The 24,131-nt window shown below is 36.8% G+C and overlaps 1 protein-coding gene across 4 annotated transcripts in view; it reads right to left on the reverse strand.

Moving 5' to 3' along the window:
• MEF2A (myocyte enhancer factor 2A) overlaps window positions 1-24,131 on the reverse strand; it is an 81,659-nt gene that overhangs the window by 47,849 nt on the left and 9,679 nt on the right. For all 4 annotated transcript variants that reach the window (XM_075714674.1, XM_075714672.1, XM_075714673.1 and 1 more), the window contains exons 2-3: window positions 7,600-7,798; window positions 1,517-1,720 (exon numbers count right to left, since the gene is read on the reverse strand). In XM_075714674.1, coding sequence (XP_075570789.1) covers window positions 1,517-1,720; window positions 7,600-7,653 — 258 coding nt within the window. In that variant the 5' untranslated portion in view covers window positions 7,654-7,798. The remainder of the gene's footprint in view (window positions 1-1,516; window positions 1,721-7,599; window positions 7,799-24,131) is intronic.

Here is a 24,131-nt window from a genome sequence, read left to right on the forward strand (position 1 = left end):
CCCCAGAATAGAAACCATCTATGCACTTGAGTACTGACTGCACTTTTTTATGTAGTTGCCAGGGGTCAAATGCTTGACACTGGTAAAAAAAACCCACCAACAAAAGAAACCCCAAAAAACCTACAGGCAGCCTTACGTAGAAATTATTTTGGAAGAGGTTTGTTCTTAGTCCTCATGATGTGAAGAAGCACTATTATCACAAGTCATAACACAAAGAGACCTTAGATGCAAAACAAAAATCAGCCTGGCTAACTGACTTGCTTGCATCTCTCATCTCAAATTCCCATCTGTCACAGTCATCTCATCTTGGGAAGAATTAGGTTTTCCTTTCCTTTACAGTGGCTATCCCTTATTTATACTCATCAGTGACTAAGTAATACTCCTCCAACTCTTCAAAGCTTGTATTATCCCCCTCATTAGTACTCAACACTGAAGACAGAAGTCGGGGAGGTTTTCTTTCTGTTCATAAAACGCAGTTGACAAATTAGCAGAGAACCTTCTCAAAAAGAAATAAGGCATTTGTCTATTTTTCAGCTTTATCAATCTGATTTTTGTTGAAAACTTATTTACAAGATCAGCTAGTATCCTCCCTGTATTCTGTGATCCCCTTGTCAAAAGATTCTTCAGCTATACAAGGTTAATCGCTATTCCTAAATCATTCCTAAAAAGCAAGGCATTTGTTCAGAAGACAACTTCAGAATTTAAATGAAACACTTAAGTCAGCCACCTGTTTTGGTCTATTTACAGGACTACTGGAGACATGACTCTTATCTGAAATGCAGCTACAGTACATAAAAGCTCCAATTGCCAAGAAAATCCTTGATTTCTACTGCACCCAATTTAGAAATTATGTACTGGAAAGAGTTTCTATTTAAAGCACAAACATAATAAAAGTAGACAAAACCAATACCTTTGAGTAAATATACTCATGCTATTCTATTACTGCAGAAAATGCAGTTGTTCCACTGCTATGTTTTAACTGACATACAGAGTGACTGGACAACAAATTTAATTAAGTTATTTTGCTCCACAGATTCACTTTTTTTTTTTTTTTTGGCTGAACAAGGGGCAGCACAGGCTGTGGCTGATTTGATCCATGTGCAACATCTGTCTGGTAAAGTAGCTACTACCTCAGAAGAGAAAAGGGGCCAACTGTAATTGTCTTTTAGGCTGATGGCACTCCTTGGACCTTATTCTCCATCCAGTGGATTTTTTTTCCATGAAAACCTTGAACACTTCCCTCCCTCCCCCAGAAAAACAACCATCTTTCACCCCTCTATTTCCATTGCCAAATGTGGTTGAAATCAAACATGTTTCCCAGAAACTGGCAGGGTGTAGAGGGCAGATGGGAAAACAACATGGCTGTAAAGATGACTTATCACGTAGTTTACATTTTATGACAAGGTTTTCAAGTTATTAAATACATTTGGTTAAAATATCTTAAAATACTCTACATTACTCTGTATTTTTAGCATTAAGAAGACAAGAAAACTGATGTGTCTTTTCAAATTGTTACCTCAACGATATCTGAGTTGGTTCTGCTTTCATGGGGCTCGTTGTATTCTGTGTATTTAAGTAGAACTTTGTCCATATCAGTGCTGGCATACTGAAAGAGTTTGTTAGAGCTGTTAAAAATGATGAGTGCTATTTCACAGTCACAGAGTACACTCAACTCATATGCCTTCTTCATTAATCCAAACTTCCTCTTTGTAAAGGTGACCTAGAGAAGGAAAAAAAAAATAATCATTATTCTTTAACACGACAAGGGTTTAAAGGACTATAATCAAGCATTCAAGGAATATACCAAGCCTACACTATTTATTCATACTAACAAGCAACATAACTGAACACGTGTACAACCTTAAAAGAAGAACTGCCTATCATATTTGGGTGTCACTTTTGGGGCCAATGCTCTGTATTAGACTAAGCTAAACAATTACACCCCCCCAACTCTTCCACTGGTATAGAACTACCAAGGAGGGTTAAAGTTTCTAGGATCCTCTAACCGTATTTCCTTCTGTTCAACCAACACTGACTTTCCAGGTATCACAATATTTTCTTCTATGATGATCAGTTATTCTGTAACTAGTTTATAAGTTACTCACAACCTTAACTCTAGTAAAAATCAAAGAAAATGGCAATATCAATGGAAGCAACACTGTTACTATGATTCTATGATTTCTAATTATGCAAAGCTAAGAAATATGCTTATTTTGTTGCTATTAAACCATCTACTCAGATTCACTTATACTTTCAAGCTGTTTTCTGCCACTTGGGAACATCATGAGACAATCATTCTGTCCAGTTAGAACTGCTGTGGGGAAACGAATCCATTACAGACCATCACAAAGAAGCATTTGCCCATTGGGGAATGGGGAAAGACACTTACTTATAAAAAACACCATCAATTATGAAAAAAAGTTTTAAAAAATTATTCCTTCTGCAAGATTTCAGTTAGATAATGATACAAGAGTATCGATGTATTTGACATCAAGTTGAATCAAAACATAAGTCTGATGCTAAGGCCAGCTTTTCTTCAAGGACAATATTTTTACTAAACGTCCTCTTAAGTGTCTCAAAAAGGCACTTAGTCTACTACTATGACGTTAATGTTCTGAGACCTTTTAAATAAAGATGCTGTTTTCGAATCTAGCCTTTCAATCTGAGCTTCAGTGTTGAAGGGAACACCTCTGTCCATGGCCACAGTCACACCCCCATATTACAATTCAAAGTATATGCCTCTGTGACAGGTGAGTGACCTACGTGACCTACATGTTTAACAGACATGAGAATACTATTGCAAAATATGGAATGAAGTAAAACACAAGGAACAATCAAACCTGTTTTATGGGTTTCTATAGTTTAACATGTTAATTACCTAATTGTACATTAAGTTTTTGGAAGATGGATGGGAAAATTCTGTGTATGCATACCTCAAGGCATTTTTTCTAGAGATGAGTATCTCATGCATATTACTTTTTTAATACTATCCATAATACAAAATATATACTATCCTTCCCAACACATAGTCTCAGAGGGATGCAGACAGATATACTAATAATGTTACATACATAGCACACCGACAATAACTATATTATTAAAACAGTACATGCATACTTTGCTCTTCTACCACAAATGCTTGCAAAGGTACTGTGGACCTGAGATTCTTCTCCAGCTACAGAACAGTATCCACATCCATTAAAAAAAAAAAAGTCTGTTTTAACATGTGCCCCCTACCCCCAAAAATGTACTGTGCCTACGATTTTTGAAAACCTGGACTGTTAACACTTAGCCACAGTTGGAATGGAGGTAATAATCAGAAGAGCTAGAAAGATGAGAATATCGAATGTCAGGCATATTAACCACAGCTCAACCTAAGTTCCTGTGCAGCGCTTCTAACTTGGAAACTTCTTCAGATTTAAAGACCACTAATCACAGAGCGTTTTGTGTGGCTTGCATAATCCATGTTCAGATGACAAGTGAGTACTTACCATAACTTTTTTATTCAACCCTTTTAAAGCACATTTGGTGAGAAGCTCCATTAAGATACAGCACATAAAATTGTTTCAGAGATAGTAAGAGCACAGTAACACACTCTAGGTTCAACTAGAGTAAGCAGATCTTTCTACCTACTTATTGTTTAACAATTCCAATACATTTGTGAGACGAGATGCCAAAAAATCTGACAGACTTTACCTTAATGCATCTTCGTTGGTATTTTATTTTCAGTTACCAATTCAACAAGTTGACCAAGGACAAATGTAGGTTTTACTAGGTTGTGCTTTTCCCAAATGCAAGTGGAAATTTTACTATCCACATATAATACAATACAGCTGCTTTTAAAAAACAGATCTTGTGTAAGTCTCCTAGCAGTTCTGTCACTTTACACATACCTTCTTTCAGAACACTTGGGATTTATTTATTCTATCTTGGATGGGACATTAAGAATTACTTTGTCAGGATTCCTCTGGGGATTTGGGGAAACTGTGGGGTCTTTTTTTAAAATAGCTGTTGTTGTTCTAGACACTTCAAATTACAAGACATTTAAGAGATCATTACCTGAGTATGAGCAGGTATAGACAGATACTACTGTTCAGTTTTTGTCAGGAAAAAGGCATCATAAACAAGATGTGTGTGCACTACATTACTTTGAGAAGTCATTAAATGAAAAGACTGAAGGCTTAGTTCCACTGAGGATCCATATGATCCTGGGCAAGGGATCTTACCTTCTCTACTGAAATGTTATCCTTCTCGCCTCTTGTAAGGCTATTTTACTCATGAGATTTTTTTACTTGTGAGATTCTCAGTTAGCATTGGTTTCTCACTTTGTGTTTAGACAGTGCTTAGCACAAACCCCACTACCACTGGAGTCCAAGCCTCACTTTAATGCACATAGACTATTATAAACTCACAACTCAGAAAGCAGAATATTAGTTCTGCAAATTCTTTTTTTTTTTTTTCTTGACATTTAGTATGACATTTAGGACCACACTAAAAACAAGAACACGTATCTTTATTGCAGGCCAACGGCTTCCTCAGCACTATTCTAATATTGCTTAGCAAAAAAGGGTGAGGAGGAGACAGCAAAGGCAGCAAGATTGAGCTCCTTTGATATCTAATTTGCTGTACTTTATTCTCTTCAGCTTAATGAAGATAAATGTCCTACAGCTCATTCAAGCAGATAAGACTGCTTAATTAATAATACAATGACAGTCTCGTGACAATTGCAATCCCCCAGAGTAATGGTCTATATATTCTGTTTTGAGCTCACATACAATCCCACCAGAAATAAGATGCTTCTGATAAAACAATAACTTTCCTTCCCACATAAGCTATATGAACTTGCTCTGCAGGCAAAGCTCTATCCCATTCTACTCAGATTTCCAAACAAAAAAAACCCCTAAACATCATACTAAACATCTAAACAGAACATCATACGCACGTTCAGGAGTGACCTACTAACCAGCTATGTATGCCATAGAAAAACTGACAGAACACAACTGAACTATACCTTCCATTCAGCAAAACAACCCCTAAATGCCCTCCTTATCTGGGCAATAAAAATATTCTCAAAAGTAAATTAATACCTAATAAATATCCTGTGCATCAGGAGATTTTAGTATGTTAAAACTCTATATACTAGCTACCAAAACCACAGGACACCAGTGGAGTTAAAGAACACCATCAATACCCCTACACATCAAAAATGTTGGCTCCACTAACAAAATCTACTTAATCTCTTTAAAACCTTTTAAAAACAAGATGCGGTATGTTATCATCTCTGAGTTTCCACAGAAAAAGGATAAGGCAAGCCTAATCACATTTTTAAGTTAGTGCTTAAAGCCTCATCCTAGTCACTAAAAAGCCCAAAAAAGTGCTAGCCAAAAAACAGCCAGAAAGAAAATTTAGAATTTAATCCCCATATTTTACTTCAGTCACACCAACGGTACAAGTGGGCTAAAATTTGATACAAATGCACTAATTCTCCTCTTCTCCATTGTTCCAATCTGAACAATGAGATGGAGATCCAAAAAAAAAAGCAAAAAAAAAAAACCAAAAACCAACTCCCCCTGAAAAAAAAAAAACCCACCACCACACCAAAGTCAGCATATAGTATAACGATATTTGTATTTCAAGCAGAACAAGAACACGGTTGTCCAACTTACTCAAATAAGTTAAAAAAAGGGGGGAGTGGGATCAATTTCCACCTCTTCAATGTGCCTGAAGTTCTAGAGCAAGATCTGAAAGAACTGAAGTTATTAATTCATCTACTTTTACTACGTGTACTTAAGACATTTATCTACATCAAACATACAGCCACTGTGCGATTAAAGCTGTTCAAACACAATACTTGGCTTTCTCCCAAACTCCAATAATACTTTTCTTGCTATATATAGTCTTCTCAGAGTTTACATTGCTTTAAAGTGATACAGGGAGAAAAACAATGCTGATTTCACAAACAAAACAATGGGCTCTGAGCTGCTATGTCAGCAACAAGAGAGTCTCATGGAATTCTGACACTACCCCAACATCAAGGTGGTGCTCAGGAGAAGTTAAAAAAGCAAATCAAATACTAGGAAGGGAACAAAGAACAAACATGAGTACACCACTATCTAAGACCATGTTTTGCACGCATCTTGACTACTGTGCAGTTCTGGGTCCCTTTGCCATCAAAAATAACGTAGCAATACTCAGGAAAGTTTAGGGAAGAGTAGCAACAACGGTCAAAGGTGTGGAATAAATTCTGTACTAAAACAACTGAAGTAAGCTAGGGTGCTTCAGCCTGAAAAAGTTATTTTAAGAGAAAATAAGAAAACATGGCAGAGGCCCACAGAATAACAAGCAAGATGGACAGACTAGACAGGGAGTGACTGCTGCCTTTTTCATACAAGAGCTACATAACTAGCAGAACCATGACGAAGCATAAATGAAAAGGTGTTTCTTGAACAACAGGTAGTAGACCTATAGGAAATCCTAGCCAAAAGATGTTGTAAATGCTGCAATTTTATAAGGGCTCAAGGGATAACTGAACAAGTTCACTGGTGGGGGCCAGGGAAAACAAAACAAAAAAAAAATCCATTAATGGTTACTAAAGATACGGAAACCACATCCAGCTCAGGAAATCCCTGAGCTAAGAATAGTTAGAAGCTGGAAGAGGATTACAGAATAGCGTAACATGTGCATCTCTATTCTACGCTTATTTGCTTATGACCATCGTTGGACAAAAGATACTGGCCTAGCAGCATCTTTGGTCTGACCCACTAGGACTATTCTTAAAGATCCTAAGTCATTCCTATGATACCTTTCCTTAAAAATGGTATAGCTTCCAGACACCCCACTATACAGTTCAATATCCAGTTAAAATTTTATTTCATACCTCATGTAGCAATTTAGAAGTTAAGAGAAATCACAACTTCTGCACAGAGTCAATTTCTGGCGCTTTCCAAGTTCACAAAACAACATCTCTTTATTAGGGCAAGAGCAACCAACTAAGCAGCTTTCCCTAAAACAGTGCAGTTTTGAGTACTCTCCCCTTTTGACTGACAATTTTTGAAGACTATTACAGTAAACAGCTCTTACAAGGAATATAAATCAATGCTTTTAAACAGAATCATGTTAACAGAATTCATTACTATATCCAAACCACTGTAGATCATTGTCCACAGCTATGTCAAACTCCTCTGTCAAAGAGCCTGCAGCAAATACTTCTACTACATCCCTTCTGAATTTCTCATCCTTTTTCCATCTTCATTATTAAGTGTTCCTAGAAGCTATCAGATCAAGTAAGGTGTCTGTTTCAACACAATCCTCCAGTCTACTAGAAGTACAGACTAGGGTACCATTTAAATAGGAACAGTAGTTTTATAGTGAATTTGATTTAAAGTAGTAATTGATATTATTTGTAAGTAACAATTTCCCCTACAACAGCAGTAAAACCATTGAGACATATTTCTTATTTGTATTCTGGTAATGCCATCTGTAGATACATGAAGACAAAGCTCAGCTTTAGAAGAGTGAATTAAGACAAATGTATTCGAAGTTTCCATTAATTTTTAGGATTACTGATGAACTTGTTCATACAGACTCCTTGTTTCTCACCTGTCTGTTCCGTTCATCCATTATTCTTGTGATCTGTATTTTCTTTCTCCCCATTTTCAGCCTCTTCTTCCTTTTACTTTGCAATCCAGAAAAATACTACTTCAAGGAATTTCACTCTTCAGTATTCTAACACATGATATAGCTTTCTTTTACTTTGTCTTCAGCTTGAGAAAAGGTTTCTATTTCTTCTTATAAACCCCTAAAAAATAAAATTTTGAAAAATAAAATTTACAAATTAATAAAGAGGAAGCATCATTAAACATGTGTATTGCCGTAAAACATGTGCATGCATAAAATAATTTCAGTGAAGAACCAAGTATTTTCATTAGTAAAATATTATACTACATACTTTATTCCAATTAAATAAACTCCAGTTAGTTTGCTAGATTCTAAATCTATAGTTTGTAGGTAAAACGACCAATAATTTCATACAATTTCAATTGGATGCCTTAACAAATTTACAGTTGTCAAAGGGGGTGGTGCTCACCACTCTAAGCTTTAGGCCTTGAGTGATCTGAGGTTTCAAAAATTTACCCACAAAGTTTTGGTAAACTCCATTCATTATTTTAGGAAACCTTATAGAGAAACCACTTTGTATTTCCTGTTTGTCTTATAAAATTATCATCACAATAATGAAACAAAGCCATGAGAACATCAAGTTTCCGTTCCTAAACTAAATTACATCTCATTTTGTATGACAGTATTTGGAGTTTCATTGGGAAGCAGGAGGGAGAAGGAAAGAGGGAATATCTTTACTTAAAAAGGATAAAGACCACAGAAAGTATTTCTGCAACAGAACTATTTCACAGCTACGAAGACACCAATGAATAATTGAGGCAGTCACACAGTTGCTCTCTCTACAATAACCTCTAAGTCGCACATTTGCCAATACCAGTCCAGCACTTGCTTCATTTTAGTAAACTGTTTAGAAAGATAAGAGTGCACACAACTTAAAAGATTATGATTGCACACTGGCTTTTCATCTGGTACTAATGCACCAAACTGACTTGTAAAATACTGATACTTAACAAACTTCAAATGCATGTTTGGTAAAAAAATTGCTAAGCCATATTCCAAACATACTGCTTGAACTGTAGGATAACATTAATTCAACAAAACTGGAAAACAATTGAAAAGAAACAGCCTCTAGAATATCAACTGTATATTAGAATGTATAAACATGAAATAGGTAGACCTTATTCTATTACCACCTAATATTCATTAAAATAAAAGGGGTAAAACCAGCCACAACATTAGCTTATAACCTCTCTAACTTTCCAACCCAAAACATCTTTTGAAATCCAGCCTTGCATATTTTAATATGGGTGTCACAATGCCATATCCTTGAGGCCATGTGTAGAAAGTGGCGCAACCACATCACCATCAGACAGCTAATACGTAGAGACAGCAAGAGGCAATTAGTCACAGGCTACACGTCACAATACATTCAATTTACATGGAGGAAACAACCATGACATTCTGATGCAGCTTGGGAGAAGAGAAAAAAAAAAAAAAAGAAAAAGAAAGAGGTGGAGGAACATCACAAAATGAAGGGATGTCATTTTATATTTACCCAATATCAACAAAGGACTGCTTTGGTAAAACATCATAAAATGCCCAACAGTATTTAGAAATACTATTCCATGGAATTTAAGACGATGTGATGTCCATTGGTCAAAAGAATATGCACTAGACATTGTTTCTACATCAAAACTCTTAGAAGCATGCATCAGAGTTGCATTCCTTTTATTTTCTTCAAGAAAAAAAATTCTTCCAAGGTGCTGCTGAAAAGGTATTAACAGCTAGCTAAGGTCAGATGAACAAGCCTCTACACAACCAATAGCACACAGCAAATTTTACATGGAAAGCAACAGCTGGCATATAAATGTATACCTTTTTTGTTAAAAAAAACCAACCCAAACAAAAATACCCACTGGACTCTAAGCTTCAATTCATAAAACATTGTCTTAAGTCAGCTACCCCACTCTCTTAAAAAAAAGAAACAAAACCCAACAAAAAAACCCCACCACCAAAAAACCAACCAACAAAAAAATCACAAACCCAAAAAACCTCAGCTCATGCTATTGTCACACATTAAATTTAGTTCTGCAAAAATCTGGTTGCATTCCTTGAACATACCTAATAAAAGGGTCTCTATAAGCAGCTCTTAAAATTTGTTTTCTCCTTCATGCATGGCTTCATTTTTTAAATATACCCTACATTATTGAAACAGTTCTCTGAATACAGAATTATCAGATTCCTTCCTCTGCTTTTTAAAAGCACTCACCATCCTAACTAGTCCATACAAGGAGCCACCACATGTGAGACCAAAGATTTGTCTGGTCCAGTGTTTTATCCATGGCTATTACAATGGTAAAGGAGGGACATAGGAATAGAATAAGCATATATCACTTAAAAGCAGTATTTATAAAGCATTTTATCCAGATACTCAGTGATTTTTGAATCAGGAACTTCTGAAGTCACATAAGGAATCTTAGATTTAAAGCTGTTCATCAAATCTTCTTCCATGAATATTACTTTTGAATCTGTGTAAATTTTTAGCACCTAGAAGCAAGGAGTTCCACAGCTTAGTTATGCATCAGAATAGAAGATGTATCCTTTCATTTAAGCCTGATCCTGCTAATTATAGTTGGTATCCACAGATTTTTAATTATACGAGGCAGTAAACACACACTCATCTTCACCTTTCATGTTAGTCCTGATTTTGATGCCTATATTGTTCAGTTACCTTTACTCAAAGCTAAAGAATCCTACTCCAATTAACCACTTCTTACACAAAAGCCATTCTCTGGCCAGCCATCCTGTCCTCCTCTCTACCCTTCCCAGTGACGCACTGCTCTTTCTGAAACAGAAGGACACACAGTGCATACAGTATACAAGATATGAGGTATATATAATTTTATGATGATCTACCATAAATTTATACAGAGACATAACAGTATTTCATGCTCTACTGTGTTAAACATACACCTAGGCAAATTTATTAGTTCACGATTTTCCTAAGGAAACAGACCTATGCTCCAGAACAGAGTTTTAAAACCCTTGTGTGGGACCACACACTTTCTTCATACAGTCTTACTCACTCAGCTCTTCCACCTTCTACAACAGATACTCAAAAGCAAGTCTATGCAGTGAATAAAATAAGGAGCTCATGGGAGAACAGGGTAGAGAGGAAGAGAAATATGATGTGAGGTTATACAATATATATATACTTAAGGATACAAAATAAGAGATACACAAACGTTTTCCATGAGCTAATGGAAGAAACAACAACAAGGAAACACTATTATCTGTTCCATGTACCATCACACAAAGGGAAATGGGAAAACTGACAGTAATTTTCACCAACATTTTGTTATAGTTTTGGGGTGTTATTTCAGGTCTTTTAAATTTAGTATGCTGTATTAGGCATAAATGCATCAACCCATTTCCCATTTACGACCTCTGCTTCACCTTCTTTAATCAGTCCACTGTTGCCTCTCATCTCAGGTCTGTGACTTTCTCCAACCTCAAGCGCTTTTCTCACTTAGCAAATTCCAAATTCCTATTTGCGCGTCGGTCCCCATCTGGGTCCAGCCTTCTCCTCCCTCTCCACAGGTTGCTATGGGCACCAGAAACCTGGCTTTGAAACACATTTGCCAAAGGCAACCCAGCGCTGAAATACAGCATCCCTTTCATTTTGAAGTGATGATTTTCAAAGCTAAGAATCGAAACCTAAGTTTGGCATGAGCTTAAAGTAGAAAGGATCTTGACACTAACTGCAAAATCATCGAGTAAATTGTGCAGTAAAAAGCCACTTTTCATGCGTGCTCAGAATGTCCAAATGGGAAGTTACCACCAATGACAAATACGTTATATTTCTCATGGAAGCAATGATTTTTTTTCTAATCCTTGATCAAGTCGGAGTTGCAGTTTTATTTTCCATCCTGACTAGCAACAAAACTATGTGAGATAAGATATAAGACTGTGTCCACTATATGGTTACATCAAAAATGTAATTAGTAAAGTTTTCATTTTGCTAAATCATAGTTGCATTGCAAACATACTTAGGTAAAATTCTTAAGTCACAAAGCCATTTCACCTAGATCATGAACAAACTTTTACCCAAATAGAGGAAAATCAGCAGACATATATGAAGGTCAATTCACATTTCTTTCTGAAAGTAAACATGAAACTAATATGAAGTAACCTTGACAAAGGTAAAGTTCTACTTCCTTAAGTGAACAGAATTACAGCCACCAAAATTGCTCTACATTACTTGCATGGGCACATAGAAGCAAAATATTGTTCTTTCTTTTTTTCTTTTTTAGTAAGAATCTCAGGCATGTATTAAACAAAACAATAAAAGCAGAGAAAAAGAAGGAAAAAACCCCTATGTACTTCATGATGAGCTTCACACAGAAAATAATGTCAGCTTACAATGATAGCAAGAAAAATGATACTTGTAGCTGTCCAAGTAAAAGCCTCTATTACTGTATAAAAGTAAACTTTATTCCAAATTTTCTGGATATATTCCCTTCCCTAATACACATGAAAACACTACACTAAATACTGAAAGACAACAGAACCATATGCAAAACAAAAAAAACCAAACCCTCACAACTGCGTATTTTCAGCTACTCAGATCAGTTTGTTGCCAAGGTTGCTTACAGTTTCATAAAGAGCAAGAGATACACAACTTTAAAGCAAGGAAACTGTATTTGACCTATTTAAAAAGATTCTTTCAAGGGTTCAGTGGAAACAAATTATATCTGTGCAGAACTCCACAAGGTCTTGAAGCCTTCTGGCAGAACAGGTTAGGAAAAACTGTCAGAATTATACCCCTTCCATTTAGTTTCCTTTTCCTTCCTTCTGCCTCTCTGTTTTCTTGGAACTCCCATTTCACCATCACGGTTACAGGTTACATTTGACAGTAACCATCTCATCACAGCTCATTTGCTGCAATGCACACAAAGCAATGAGTGTCATGACGTCAGGTAATTTGCATGATAACTCACAAAAGCCACAGCTGCACAAAAACACAGATCTGTATAGATGCATCTTACACTGATAAGCTAAGACTGAAATAGCAGACAATAATTTTGACTAAATCAAGGTTAACAGGTCTTTTTCTAGTCTTAAAAGAGCCTGTGCAGCTATTTTTGTAGATTTGGCCCCTAAGCATGAACCGATGGGCACAGACTGCACAACCAAATCTCGGCCAAACTGCACATTCACTGCTAATTCTGACTAATACTTCGTGTGCTTACCAAGGATGTGACCAGAATATAAATATTACCATACATATCCAGATGGAGACCAGGCCCATCACCAGGTGTTGACTCTTTTACATTAACAAGGCAGATAACACAGAGTATCTCATTTTTCCATAGTACCTGTAAACATGCACGTGTCCTCCCTCCCTGCCCCATAATTCTAAGTGGAAATAGCTAGAAAAAAAATTGAGTCAAATAACGTCTTCACAACACAATCAAAAGAAGTCCGAGAACCTTTCAATTAACCATGTCACTGTCTAGAAGTGAGAGATAAGAACATTTTCTTCTTCATAACCTGAAAGAGAATGCAAACCCATAAAAAGTAAGTATACAACTCTAGGCGCCTTTTTTCCTAAATCCCAAACTAATTACAAAAGAACATATTCACTCAGGTTTGGATCTGCACTGAAACATGCTGAGAGCCATGGGATGTTATTACTGTGCTCTAGACATTCTACCAGCCCCGCTCCAAGATTCATTGCTACCACTTTGAAGCTAGATTTTAAAATTAAGATTTCAAGCAAAGGGACCCCACCTATCTATAAGTGCTTATCTATATGCACTTAACAGAGATGACGCTCAGATTCGTGCTGCAGTTTTTGCAGAGGTGTGCAAAAACAGTAACAAAAATGCTTCCTACAACCACATTTCTATAGCCTTGTCATCATACATTAGTGTCAGTACTGTAAAATATAAGTGTAAAACAATAGCACGGCCTACCCCTTCAAAACAAGACTACATGTTGTCATTTATCTCACACTTCTTGCTGTACCACAATATTAGGAAATAAATCTTTTTTCCATCCTCAGTTTAGAACCCATTCTTCTACATCCAAGTAGAGCCTTCCAGTAAATGAGACCGGCCTCAGAGCTCCAAGGTCCTCAGCTAGCAAGTGATACACAAGCATTGTTATAAAACAATAATACAACCCTTAGCCAAAATAACATTTTTTAAAAAAGTGGGACAACATAAAAAACCAGGAAGCCCTAAACAATTCTTTATTGATATTCTTTTTTATGCATCATAACACACTTGTTTCTTTCAGCTGGGAAGAACAAACGCACACCTTAAGTAAACTGTACTTCTAAGAGTGGATTTGTGGAGTTCTGCAACTAAACGTGGTCCTCAGTTTCCACATTAAAATCAAATCTATTTTTAGCTTCTAAGTTGCACAGCTTTTCAAATTAAGTTTTGAAGGCATATTAGAAAAGATCTCAAAGTACTTTCAAAAAATATGGTCTTATTGAAGAATTGCAACTTCCCAATACTACCTAAATATCTGTTGCTCAAAATGGCCTTTTCTGCCATTCTTTTCTATGCAGTAAGTCCTGTCTAAGATGAAGTTGACTAACTATATTTTCTTGCAAACAGAACTACAGACATCTACGCTGTATGAAAAATGAACTAAGATTCAGATGCCTGTTTTTAAAACAAGTTTTATTACTCTTAGAATGAACATTTTTTTTAAAGAGCAATTTTCCCAAGCTGACAGACCAAACCGTTTTTGAGAACTATCAGCATCACCTATGACTATGAGTACATGCACTCCTAGAGAGTAAGACAAATCTGGCCTTGTCCAGGACAAGGCACATCCAGAAATCCTACTCTAGTTAGTTATTCAAAATTAAATGGGTTCACATCACAATTAAACTCAATACCCAAATATTTTTCACAGTTACATTGCTATAAACTTTTTTTGTCCAAAAAATATGCATCGTCCTATTCTGAGCATTTATACTCTCTAGAAGCAAAACAGCCATTATCAAGCTATCTGCAAAAGCATGTATCTTTACCAAATATTTTCAACTGACATTAAATTCTATTTTATTATTCCCATCCATAAATTTGGTCTTGATATTTTCTAAAATAATTTACCTTTGCATTCTCAAAGCCACATCAGAACGCAGTTGGAAAATAGAATCTGGAAACTGATGAGCTAACAGTGGAGAAAAAAGACCACAGAAAGAGAACTAAACTCTCAATATTGGATTGTAAATCCAGTTTTAGACAGAAGCAGAACTTAATGTTTTAAGTAGTCAAAAGAACTCTGTTGCCAGACCTCTACAAACAGATTAAGAAAATAACTGTGTGACTGAATAGGAGTCTGGAAAACATGCTCCAGAGAGTTTCTCAAGAAACTTGTTCCTAATTTATCATATAATTTGTTGAAAGATGCAACTTTTCCATGGTATACAAAAATAGCCCCAAAGAAAGATGATTCTGAACACTGTTAACAAAACCCAATATTTAAAAGCTGTGGCCAGAAAGACTAATTTCCTTGTGAATGAGCCATAGCTTTTAGAACAACCATGTCAGTTTGATCACAATTTTAAATCTTTTGACCAGATAATCCTCTCTTTTTTTCCATTTACAGCTCTTAGAAAATTAATGAACTAGATGCAGAAATCTAAACTTAAGTTTCAATATGATTGCTCCATAACAAAACAGAAGAGCATTGGCAGGTAGTTTAAAACTCATTATGTGTTTCGTAACTTCACACGACAAGCTCAAAGTGCAACTAAAAGCATTTAAATACAGGTTTTAAACCCACAGACCTCTGTGCAACATAAGCCACTTAAGGACGGTTTCTTTCCTGAAGTAAAATATAAATATAAAATATATTAAATGTTTTTCAAGATCAAAAACATCTGCCTCAAGTATATATACTATCACTCTGTAATGGCTGTGGAACTCAACACCCATGGTGGGGGGGGGGGGGGGGGGAGGGGGGGAGACGGACACAACATATTGTCTTATCAAAACTCCTTTCTGCCTCTAAAGAAGGGAACCACCAGGATGTATCTTCCAAAATGTCGATAAGAACATGTCAACTGGAGATGTCTTTAAATTATATAGCATTTCACCCACAACAAAAAGCTGCTACAAAAGAGCTCTCCCCTGTTACAGAAGACAAAACAGAACCATGTGAAGTGAACTTTTTACATTCACTGGGGGGGGGGGGGGGGTAAGGTGGGGGGGGAGATAGCTGAAACCATGCTGTTATTCTCAGCTGGGAAAATAATTTCTTTTCTTTAGAGCCATCCTAATGATTCAGGAAAAATCAGCTGAAAAGACCTTCACAAGCATTGGTAATTAACTAAACAACAAACACTTAACAGTGTTGACAATTAAAAGGTTCATTTTAGTGTTTTTCTTCATCTTACAATGAAAGAGAATAAAATACATACACAGAACTGTTCAGTTTCCAATTAATGAATTTACCAACCAGAATGGAGCTCTCTTCTGGTTTTGCAACATCTTAACACTTCATCAATCTTCTTCAGGCTCATTGATGCATCTTTAGATAAAAGATGTTACATACCTCTAAGTCAAGTTATGGCTTTAAGAAAAAGTACTATCATTGGGAAATCTATTTCCAGAAGTCTTCATATATCATCAGCTACTGCAGTGACACTCAAGCTTTAATTACTGCTACCTTGGCTCACTGCTTTTCCTATCTCATCTTAAGTTTATCTGTATTCTTCTAATCTATTGATAATCTTACTTGGCAAAGGTACAGCGCACTATCTCAAAGTTCTCACAATACCTCTGCCCCATTTGTCACATCTATATTTATCTATGGGAATGGGTAGAGCAAATCAGAGTATGTACAGTGAATAAGGCTGGGGACTGCAAGTGGACAGAAGACGGTTTCACAGTTACAACTGCTGAATACCGTTCTAAAGTACTAAATTGATTTGGTCAGATTTCTGTGAAATTCTAGCCAAGCTGCATGATCTGCTTTTTTTCCCATATATATGTGGTCACCCATTGTTTTCATCATTTCCTACATAATTAAATTGAAAGCTTTGCTCTGATTTTTTAACATGGCCATGCCAGGCTGAATTCAGTGGGAGCAGCACTTTAAACATAAGCAACAACATGTCAAAGTAACCTTAAAAATTCAGGTTCCTGGCATTTCTACTTGGACATCCTTATCTATAAGGAGCACTGTCCTCCTTTTTGCCTCTGTGAACTACATGATTTAAGTAGATTACCTTTTCCGAGGAGTACTGAAGTTTTTAGTGGGTGCTTGGGGGGGCACTAATTTTACAACCATTTAGAACCTCAGCAAATAACCTACATATAAAGAACTGAGCATTCATAAGCCAAAAACTAGACAAAAGTATCTTTCCATACAAGTTCTGATGTATCATAACCACATCTCACAGCTAGATTATTTGGCAAAAAAAATAAACACCTGAAAGCAACATCAGAAAAACACAAATACAGTTTACTACTTTTACACAGTTCAAAATTAAACAAGGTGCCAACTGAGCTAACTCAAACAGCACCCTGACATAAGGTTTAAAATTTATAGAAATGAAGACAGGCAGAAAAAATATTCAGAACACAGCACATACTGTAGGCCAGTGTTATGAGATTTATTACTCCTACCCTTCAAATACTCTCTTTAAAATTGTATTCAAATTTTGCAGGCTGCATTTCAGTTTCCTTGTAGCAAATGCCAAATAAGCAATTCTCCAGTTAAGTAAAACAGTGTCTGTTCTCAGTATATTAAAACTGACGGGTATATAACTGGCACAGGTTCCCAAGGCAAGAGTAGAAACCGTAGCAGATTTTTCCTTAGGAAGTATGTACACAAAAGACATTTGATTGCCTCTGGTTTTTAGTTTCTTCTACTGGAAAAAACAAAGAACGTAAATTATGAGGTAATCTTATTTAACACTGGTTTTACCCAATGCAGAAAACTGTACTAGCTTGGTACTTCAGCGAACTGATTTTGTGATTTGCAGCAAGACTTCTAAAACTCAGTGAAGTCACTTATCAGTGGCTAAACTTCTAGTAATTGATTTTTACTTTTTACAAAGAGGAAAACTGTCCTCTCTGCCTACAAAGTACAAACTGTTGAGGTAATGCAACAAACAGCCACATGACAGCAACTTCAACACATGTTACTGAACAAACATTACGGCAATCAAAAACATTTACAGCTGACTTCAGGAATGTAATGGGATACAAAGGCAGCCATAGCTTTCACATGGCTCTGCTTATACCTTCTCCTACAGAGAGCTTCCTCAAACCAGACTTGAAACTAAAAAACGCCAGATTTTATTAAAGTTCTTAGCAAGGGACAAATGTGAGTAGATGAGAGAATGGAAATATAGGAGGATGATAAACAGATTCTTCCTTGCACCTTGTGCCCTTGCAAGACAGGTCTTCGTTTCCAAGTTTGCCTTCAGTCAACAGTGGCTTTGTGACACAGAGCACCATATGCTCCCATTTTGTACTTGGGGAACTTCTTCCCAAGCTAAGGCTGAGCTCATTCTTAACTATCTGCTTCTTCCTGATCCCATATATCAACTTTTCTTCATGCTCTGCACAGGCTGCAGGCTCCAAGGTTCTTGCCTGACTCTCCCTCTTTTCTTCTTTTTTTCTTTTTTTTTTTTTTAACCTGCTATGACAGGTAGTCTCCACAACCATTTCCCTCCCGAGCATACTCTCCTTCTTACCAAATACACATTTCCAGTCTTCCAGAGGATTCCACATGGTGCGGGCAGCCCCACCTTTTAAAGGGAACGGGACAGGAAACCCAAGAACAAATAGAATAGGTATCACACCATCAAAGAATCTATAAATCTCTGAACAATTATCCAGAAAGCTTTCTTGATAATTTATTCGATGTCTGATTAAATGACAGCATGCAGTCATATTGTTGAAGTGCAACAATTATAAACCAGACAGACACGACAACATAATGCTTCAAACAGCCTGCATGCCTCAATAAGACATTCAGTAAACCATAAAGACGCCTACATGTTTCTAACGAAGATCAGCGGTAATATTTTTTTTTTCTGTGGCTGCCATAGCCCTTGTTCAAAACTCAATCTCTTCTTTTACAATTCAGATACACCACCAGTTCAAACTTTTAAATAATTAAAAAAAGTTACACCGTACTTCAGAGAGATTAAAACCAAATTTCAGTGAACTACTCCCTTCCCTGCATCCTTTTAAGCAAACAGTCATTTTATATTCAAATAAAAAAACATTACTGTTGGGGGTGGAGGGGCTACAGCAGATCATAGGGCAGGTCCTTTCCAAACATGCATGGAGACTGTTTCTTTATAATCTAAAGGTTTCAGAATCTCAGGCAGGCAGGTGGCAAATAATAAAGTAACATACAAGTTGAGATGAATCCACTCAACTACATCTCAGGAGTGATATATTGGAAAAAGATTAAATACAAGCAGAATATAGGCAACATCAATGAACTCGGGAAGATGGTGCTAGGTGCCCACAGTCAAGAAACAGTCTGATTCCTACGAACTCTCTAATTTCAGCAGCCGCTTTTAAAAGCGGCCTAGAATGAAATTTCTTAAGATCAATAAAGTGTTTTAGGTCGAAGTACTTCACAACCCTCTTTCTCTCCCCCCTTCCCCCCGCCCCCAAGGCTGGCATTACTGCCCTCCATTTGGATGTCTACATTCTTAAAAGCAACCAGAAGCTAAGCTGTCCAAATCAAGTACAGGGCAGGCCATTAAAACCAAAAGTTAACTACATTAAGATACGTCCCCCAACACCTAAACATACTGTTGTAAAGTCAGTTTCTACTAAGAAAAAGAAGCAAGAATATTATGCTGAATATTTACTGCTCCTGCATATAAATCTTTTCCTTTATTGGCAGGTGATGTCTGGTAGTCTGGGCATTCGTATGTCATTAACATTAACCTAGCCACTTTGATTCACTTGCAAAAATTTACCTAAACTACACTGCTTATACTACACTGAGTCTTCAGGTAAGAACTGTTCTCTGAATAGAAACCTAATTCTAAAACTAACTAACTTTGAAACTATTTTTTCCTTATCAGTGGCAACAAACCATCATACAAAGTCATCTGACCCTAACTAACATGACTGCTTCACAGCAAAGATACAATTCAAGTGATAGATAGCAAGATGTACTAATACACCTGTTTCAATAGCTTCTGGAATTAAATACTCAATGACTATAAATAAAAGACGCAGTTTGACCCATTTGTTCCCATTATTGTATTAAAACCAGATATCCTCAAAACTCTGAAAGTATCTCAATTTCTCTTTGTGTCAAAAACCCTGACAAACATCTTACATGAATAGAGCCACTAAAAAGGTCTGAATGAGAAGATATAGCTGACAGAAGTTTAAGTGAAGGCCCAGAAAAATTTGATCAAGGTCCCAAGCAAGAATCAATTAACTGATCCACAGGTAAATACATAAAACCCTTCTGGTAAACTACTACATGCATAAATTACTACATCACTGAAGAGTTAAACAAGAGCAAGGAATACTGAGAAGAACAAGATATCGCAAAAGCTGAATCTTAATGTATTTGAAAGGCAGCTGGCCTATTTTCAATTACATTAAGTAGCCAGGAATCTGAAGCAGAAGCTCAGTCAGGCTTAGATTACTGTAGACTTCCCTTACTGAAAACCTCTTCCATTTAAACAAGTATATTAATTTAACTTTGACATGAAACGTTAAATGCAAATGCAAGCTTTTTGAAACTCTAAGGTAGACATCTCTGTCTTTACTACTTTGCCAGCCAAGCACTATCTGATCCAATGACTGCCTAGACCTGACAATAACCAGGACTGGTCAGGAATCGGAGGCTATACATGTAGCTGGCCATCCAGACCTGCAATTACGCATTAAAAAATAAAATTAAAAAAAAAAAAAAAAAAATAAAAATCAGTCACATACAGCTTACTGTCCTGATTTTGGAAAAGGAAAAAATAATTATCATCACTATCAAAGAAACCTTTAGAAATGCCAAGAAGCAGCCCTGAAACCACTTCAGAAGGGAAGACTGCACAACCAGCCTCAGTCTCTTGCACTATCAGATGGCCAAAGTGGACATCTCAGCATTTAATTATTGCATCAATGATTTAAACCTGCTAGGAAGACTACACAAAACAGTGCCTATTTCATACACACTGCTGGATCCCTTCCATCCATGCCGTCGTCTTCTTCACCTCTGACAATAAAGCAAATACACAGCAATCGGACACGAACAACTTCTCCTTGAAGGTATTAGCTCTAATTGCTGCACTTAATGTTAACAGCAGTATCTTATTTTGGCAAGAGCAGTTGCACCCCACTACAAAACTTTGATACTGCCTGTAGCCCTGGTAGATGAAAGTGTGCAATGTGCAAGTTCAGACACCTCAGCCAATCTTTGAGCTTGGAGAAATGTGTGGTTAAAGCCAGTGTTAAATTCCTGCGTGTGAAGTGATAGACTTATTTAGACATAGGAATGGATTTTTTTTTTTTTCCTAACAGTATCACTAGAGTACACAAGGAAGAATCTGCAATCTTTTCCATTCCTTTCTGGTATGACAATAAAGCATTTTGTCTTCATGCAAAATGCTATATACTTATTTCACTAAGGAAAAAAAGAAGTCACATTTAATGTGTGTTCATGAAATTGGGTTCTGTATACTAGAATCAGATGCTAGCTTAATTATTTCACAGCATCTCATTTTACTCTAAGTAAATAATCTGTGAACATGATTATATGGAGTTATATGAACAAAAAAGTGAACCACAGCAAACTGGCGAGCAGTTTATACACAACTTTCAAGAACCTCCTTAGAAGCATTCCTGCAGTTGCAAGAAATCTTATCTCCTCTTAAAAAAAAAAAAGTTATTGTTGAGTACTCCAGGCCTTCAGGACATTAAAACCATCTTTCTTTTGCATGCTGACTGGAAGCCTTGCAGCAGCTGAAGCAATAAATATTGACAGCAAGCTGGCCAACAGCAGAGATACCAGGGCTTGTAGTCTCCAATTTCACCTGCATCAGCAAAGACACAGCCTAGGAGGGACAGTGTAACTAGGGCCTAATATGTTCATCTGTATTACTGCTGCTTTTGCCTGTATTAAAAGCGTATTTTCCCCTCAATAGGACTGGTGTACCTTTGAACACACCTGCTTTCGTAAACCACCCTGAGAACTTCAGTTATTTACTAAATCTCATTGCAACATACAGATACTTAGTAACAAAGCTCTAACTCTGGCTACAAATCGTAGTGCAAGAAGCTTCCAGCATCCAGTCCCATCCTGTCATGGTCTTACATAGCTCAGCTCCTTCTGCCCTAACTGATGCTTTGCAAGTTTTGCATATGAGGCCACACATTGCTTAACAAATGCTAAACAGTCAACTTACAGCAAACATAGGAAAAGCTGTATGCCAAAATATGAGATATTCCTGACAGCACATAAGGAATGGAAGAAAGAATTAGTGAAGTGGATTTTAATTAAGAAATTGTATTGGGGACCGAGTTCTGCTTTTCCCTCAGTTCTCATCTCATATACTCTGAGGCAGGATTACAGAAGCTGCAAGGAAATGCATTCAGACTTGCTTAAAAGAAAGAAAATTAAAACGAAAAACAAAACACAAAAACTACAAAATTCTACGTCTTCCCACTGGAAGAAAGGTATCTTTCCAGCAATTCACTCTGCAGTTCAGACAAACTGCAGATTGATAGTTGCTTTTTAGCAGATTTCATCCTGCTGCCAAGCTGAACAGGTTTTTAAACTGAGATCTGGAACAAAGACTTCTTAGTATAACCCAAAATGTTGACCAGAGTCAGACCTAGCTCTCAAAACTTCAGCTTCTGATTTCATCTGAAGCTAACAGATTTTTACCCCTGCACAGACACACCTATGATTATGGCCTATGTTTAGATTGTAAGAATTCACAAACATACAGCGTCACCATTTTCTCCAGCACGCAGCTTCACTGGGGGGAGGGGTGGAGACATCCTCCACACTATAAACATTTGCCTGTTTTCAAAAGGAAGATATGAATCAGAACAAGCTTACCCTGTACTTCTAGCAGGCACTACTCTTAACATGTTACGTAAGCCAATACTTGTGGAGATTCTTCCTTCTGGCTTCTTGTAGATTTTCCTTCCTCTTTGTCTACCGCTGAATATATTTAATTTTGACGGTAATATCTGACTAACTACATCAGCAAGCCTTTATAGATGGCAGGCACTCTCCTTTGTATGCATCACTTAAAACACAAACCCTTTAGCACTCCGCATCAGAAAAAGTACCACAGAAAATCTTAAGGCTATCATAAAGGCACAGTTCAGTAACAGGGAAGCGTGCATGAGCCAGGTCTATTGCCTAGGTGTACAGCATCTAGAAAGCAGCAATGCACTGAGCTTTGGTTTAAGCAAGAGTAAACTAAGATTTCTGCTCTTATGCTTTAATGCTGTCAAGTCAGTCCATTTGCGTTATTTGCAAGATGTCAGTTCAGGCATGGAAAGGAAGAAGTACTTAGTCTATCCAGTGAATCTTCAGACTCAAAATCTCATTTTATTCAAATAGGTGCCCTTGCCTAATTCTTTCAGTAGCTGGAACTGAAGCCAAAATATTCCTGAACAGGATGGCAGTATGCCCTATAGCCTTCCCATATGGAGGTGAGATAGCTCTCAAGCCTCTCCGTTTGTTCTTTTTTGGAATGAGTCTAAGTTCGCTTCAGTGAAGATACTCACCCCATACAGCTGGAAGAAAGGCATTAAAGAGAAGGGGGAGTCCCCAAAAGTAGAGGAAAAAGTGGGATGGAGGGCAGCAGCAGAAAGAGTTAACAGTAAGTTTATCTCTAAGGAGTTTTATCTGTGCCGGTTTATCCAATTTGATGCCATGAAGCACAGAACAAAGACACAGACATGGCTTTTTAAATTTAGTAGACTCAAGTAGACATTAAAAAGAAACCGGTTCTCATTCACTTTTACAGATTTCGCCTTAAGGGAAGGTCTTTCAAGGATGCACACAGTATTCTTTGGCCTTCTGAAAGCAGAATCAATTAAGCACAAGACTCAATTCTTACAATGAACATTTATTTAGAAGAGCCATGAGAAAAATCAAGATAAATCATAAAACTGAAATTAATAAATATTTGTCAATAGCCCAACAAACCCACTAGAAACAAGTGGCAGCTTTTGCTAGAAATCCAAGTTTTCACTGGTGGTTCTGCAGTGTCTGAGATCCAGGCCGCTATGGAAAAACAAAATGGGAACTCTAAAGGGACTTTGTTGTTTTCATATGCTCATATTCATGAGCTTGGGCAAGAGGATTATTGATAGTCTGAAAGACTTAGAAAGACCAACCATAGCTTCCAACACAATTACATTCTGCAGGGCTAGGAAACAGTATGCATGCTAAGGTATCTAACTCTCAGCACACAATATCATTATGCTTTACGGAGTAACTTCAGTTCTCTGTTTAAGTTCTACGTTTAAGACCAT

This window comes from Pelecanus crispus, chromosome 7 (assembly GCF_030463565.1).
Source record: "Pelecanus crispus isolate bPelCri1 chromosome 7, bPelCri1.pri, whole genome shotgun sequence".
Taxonomy (NCBI): Eukaryota; Metazoa; Chordata; class Aves; order Pelecaniformes; family Pelecanidae; genus Pelecanus; species Pelecanus crispus.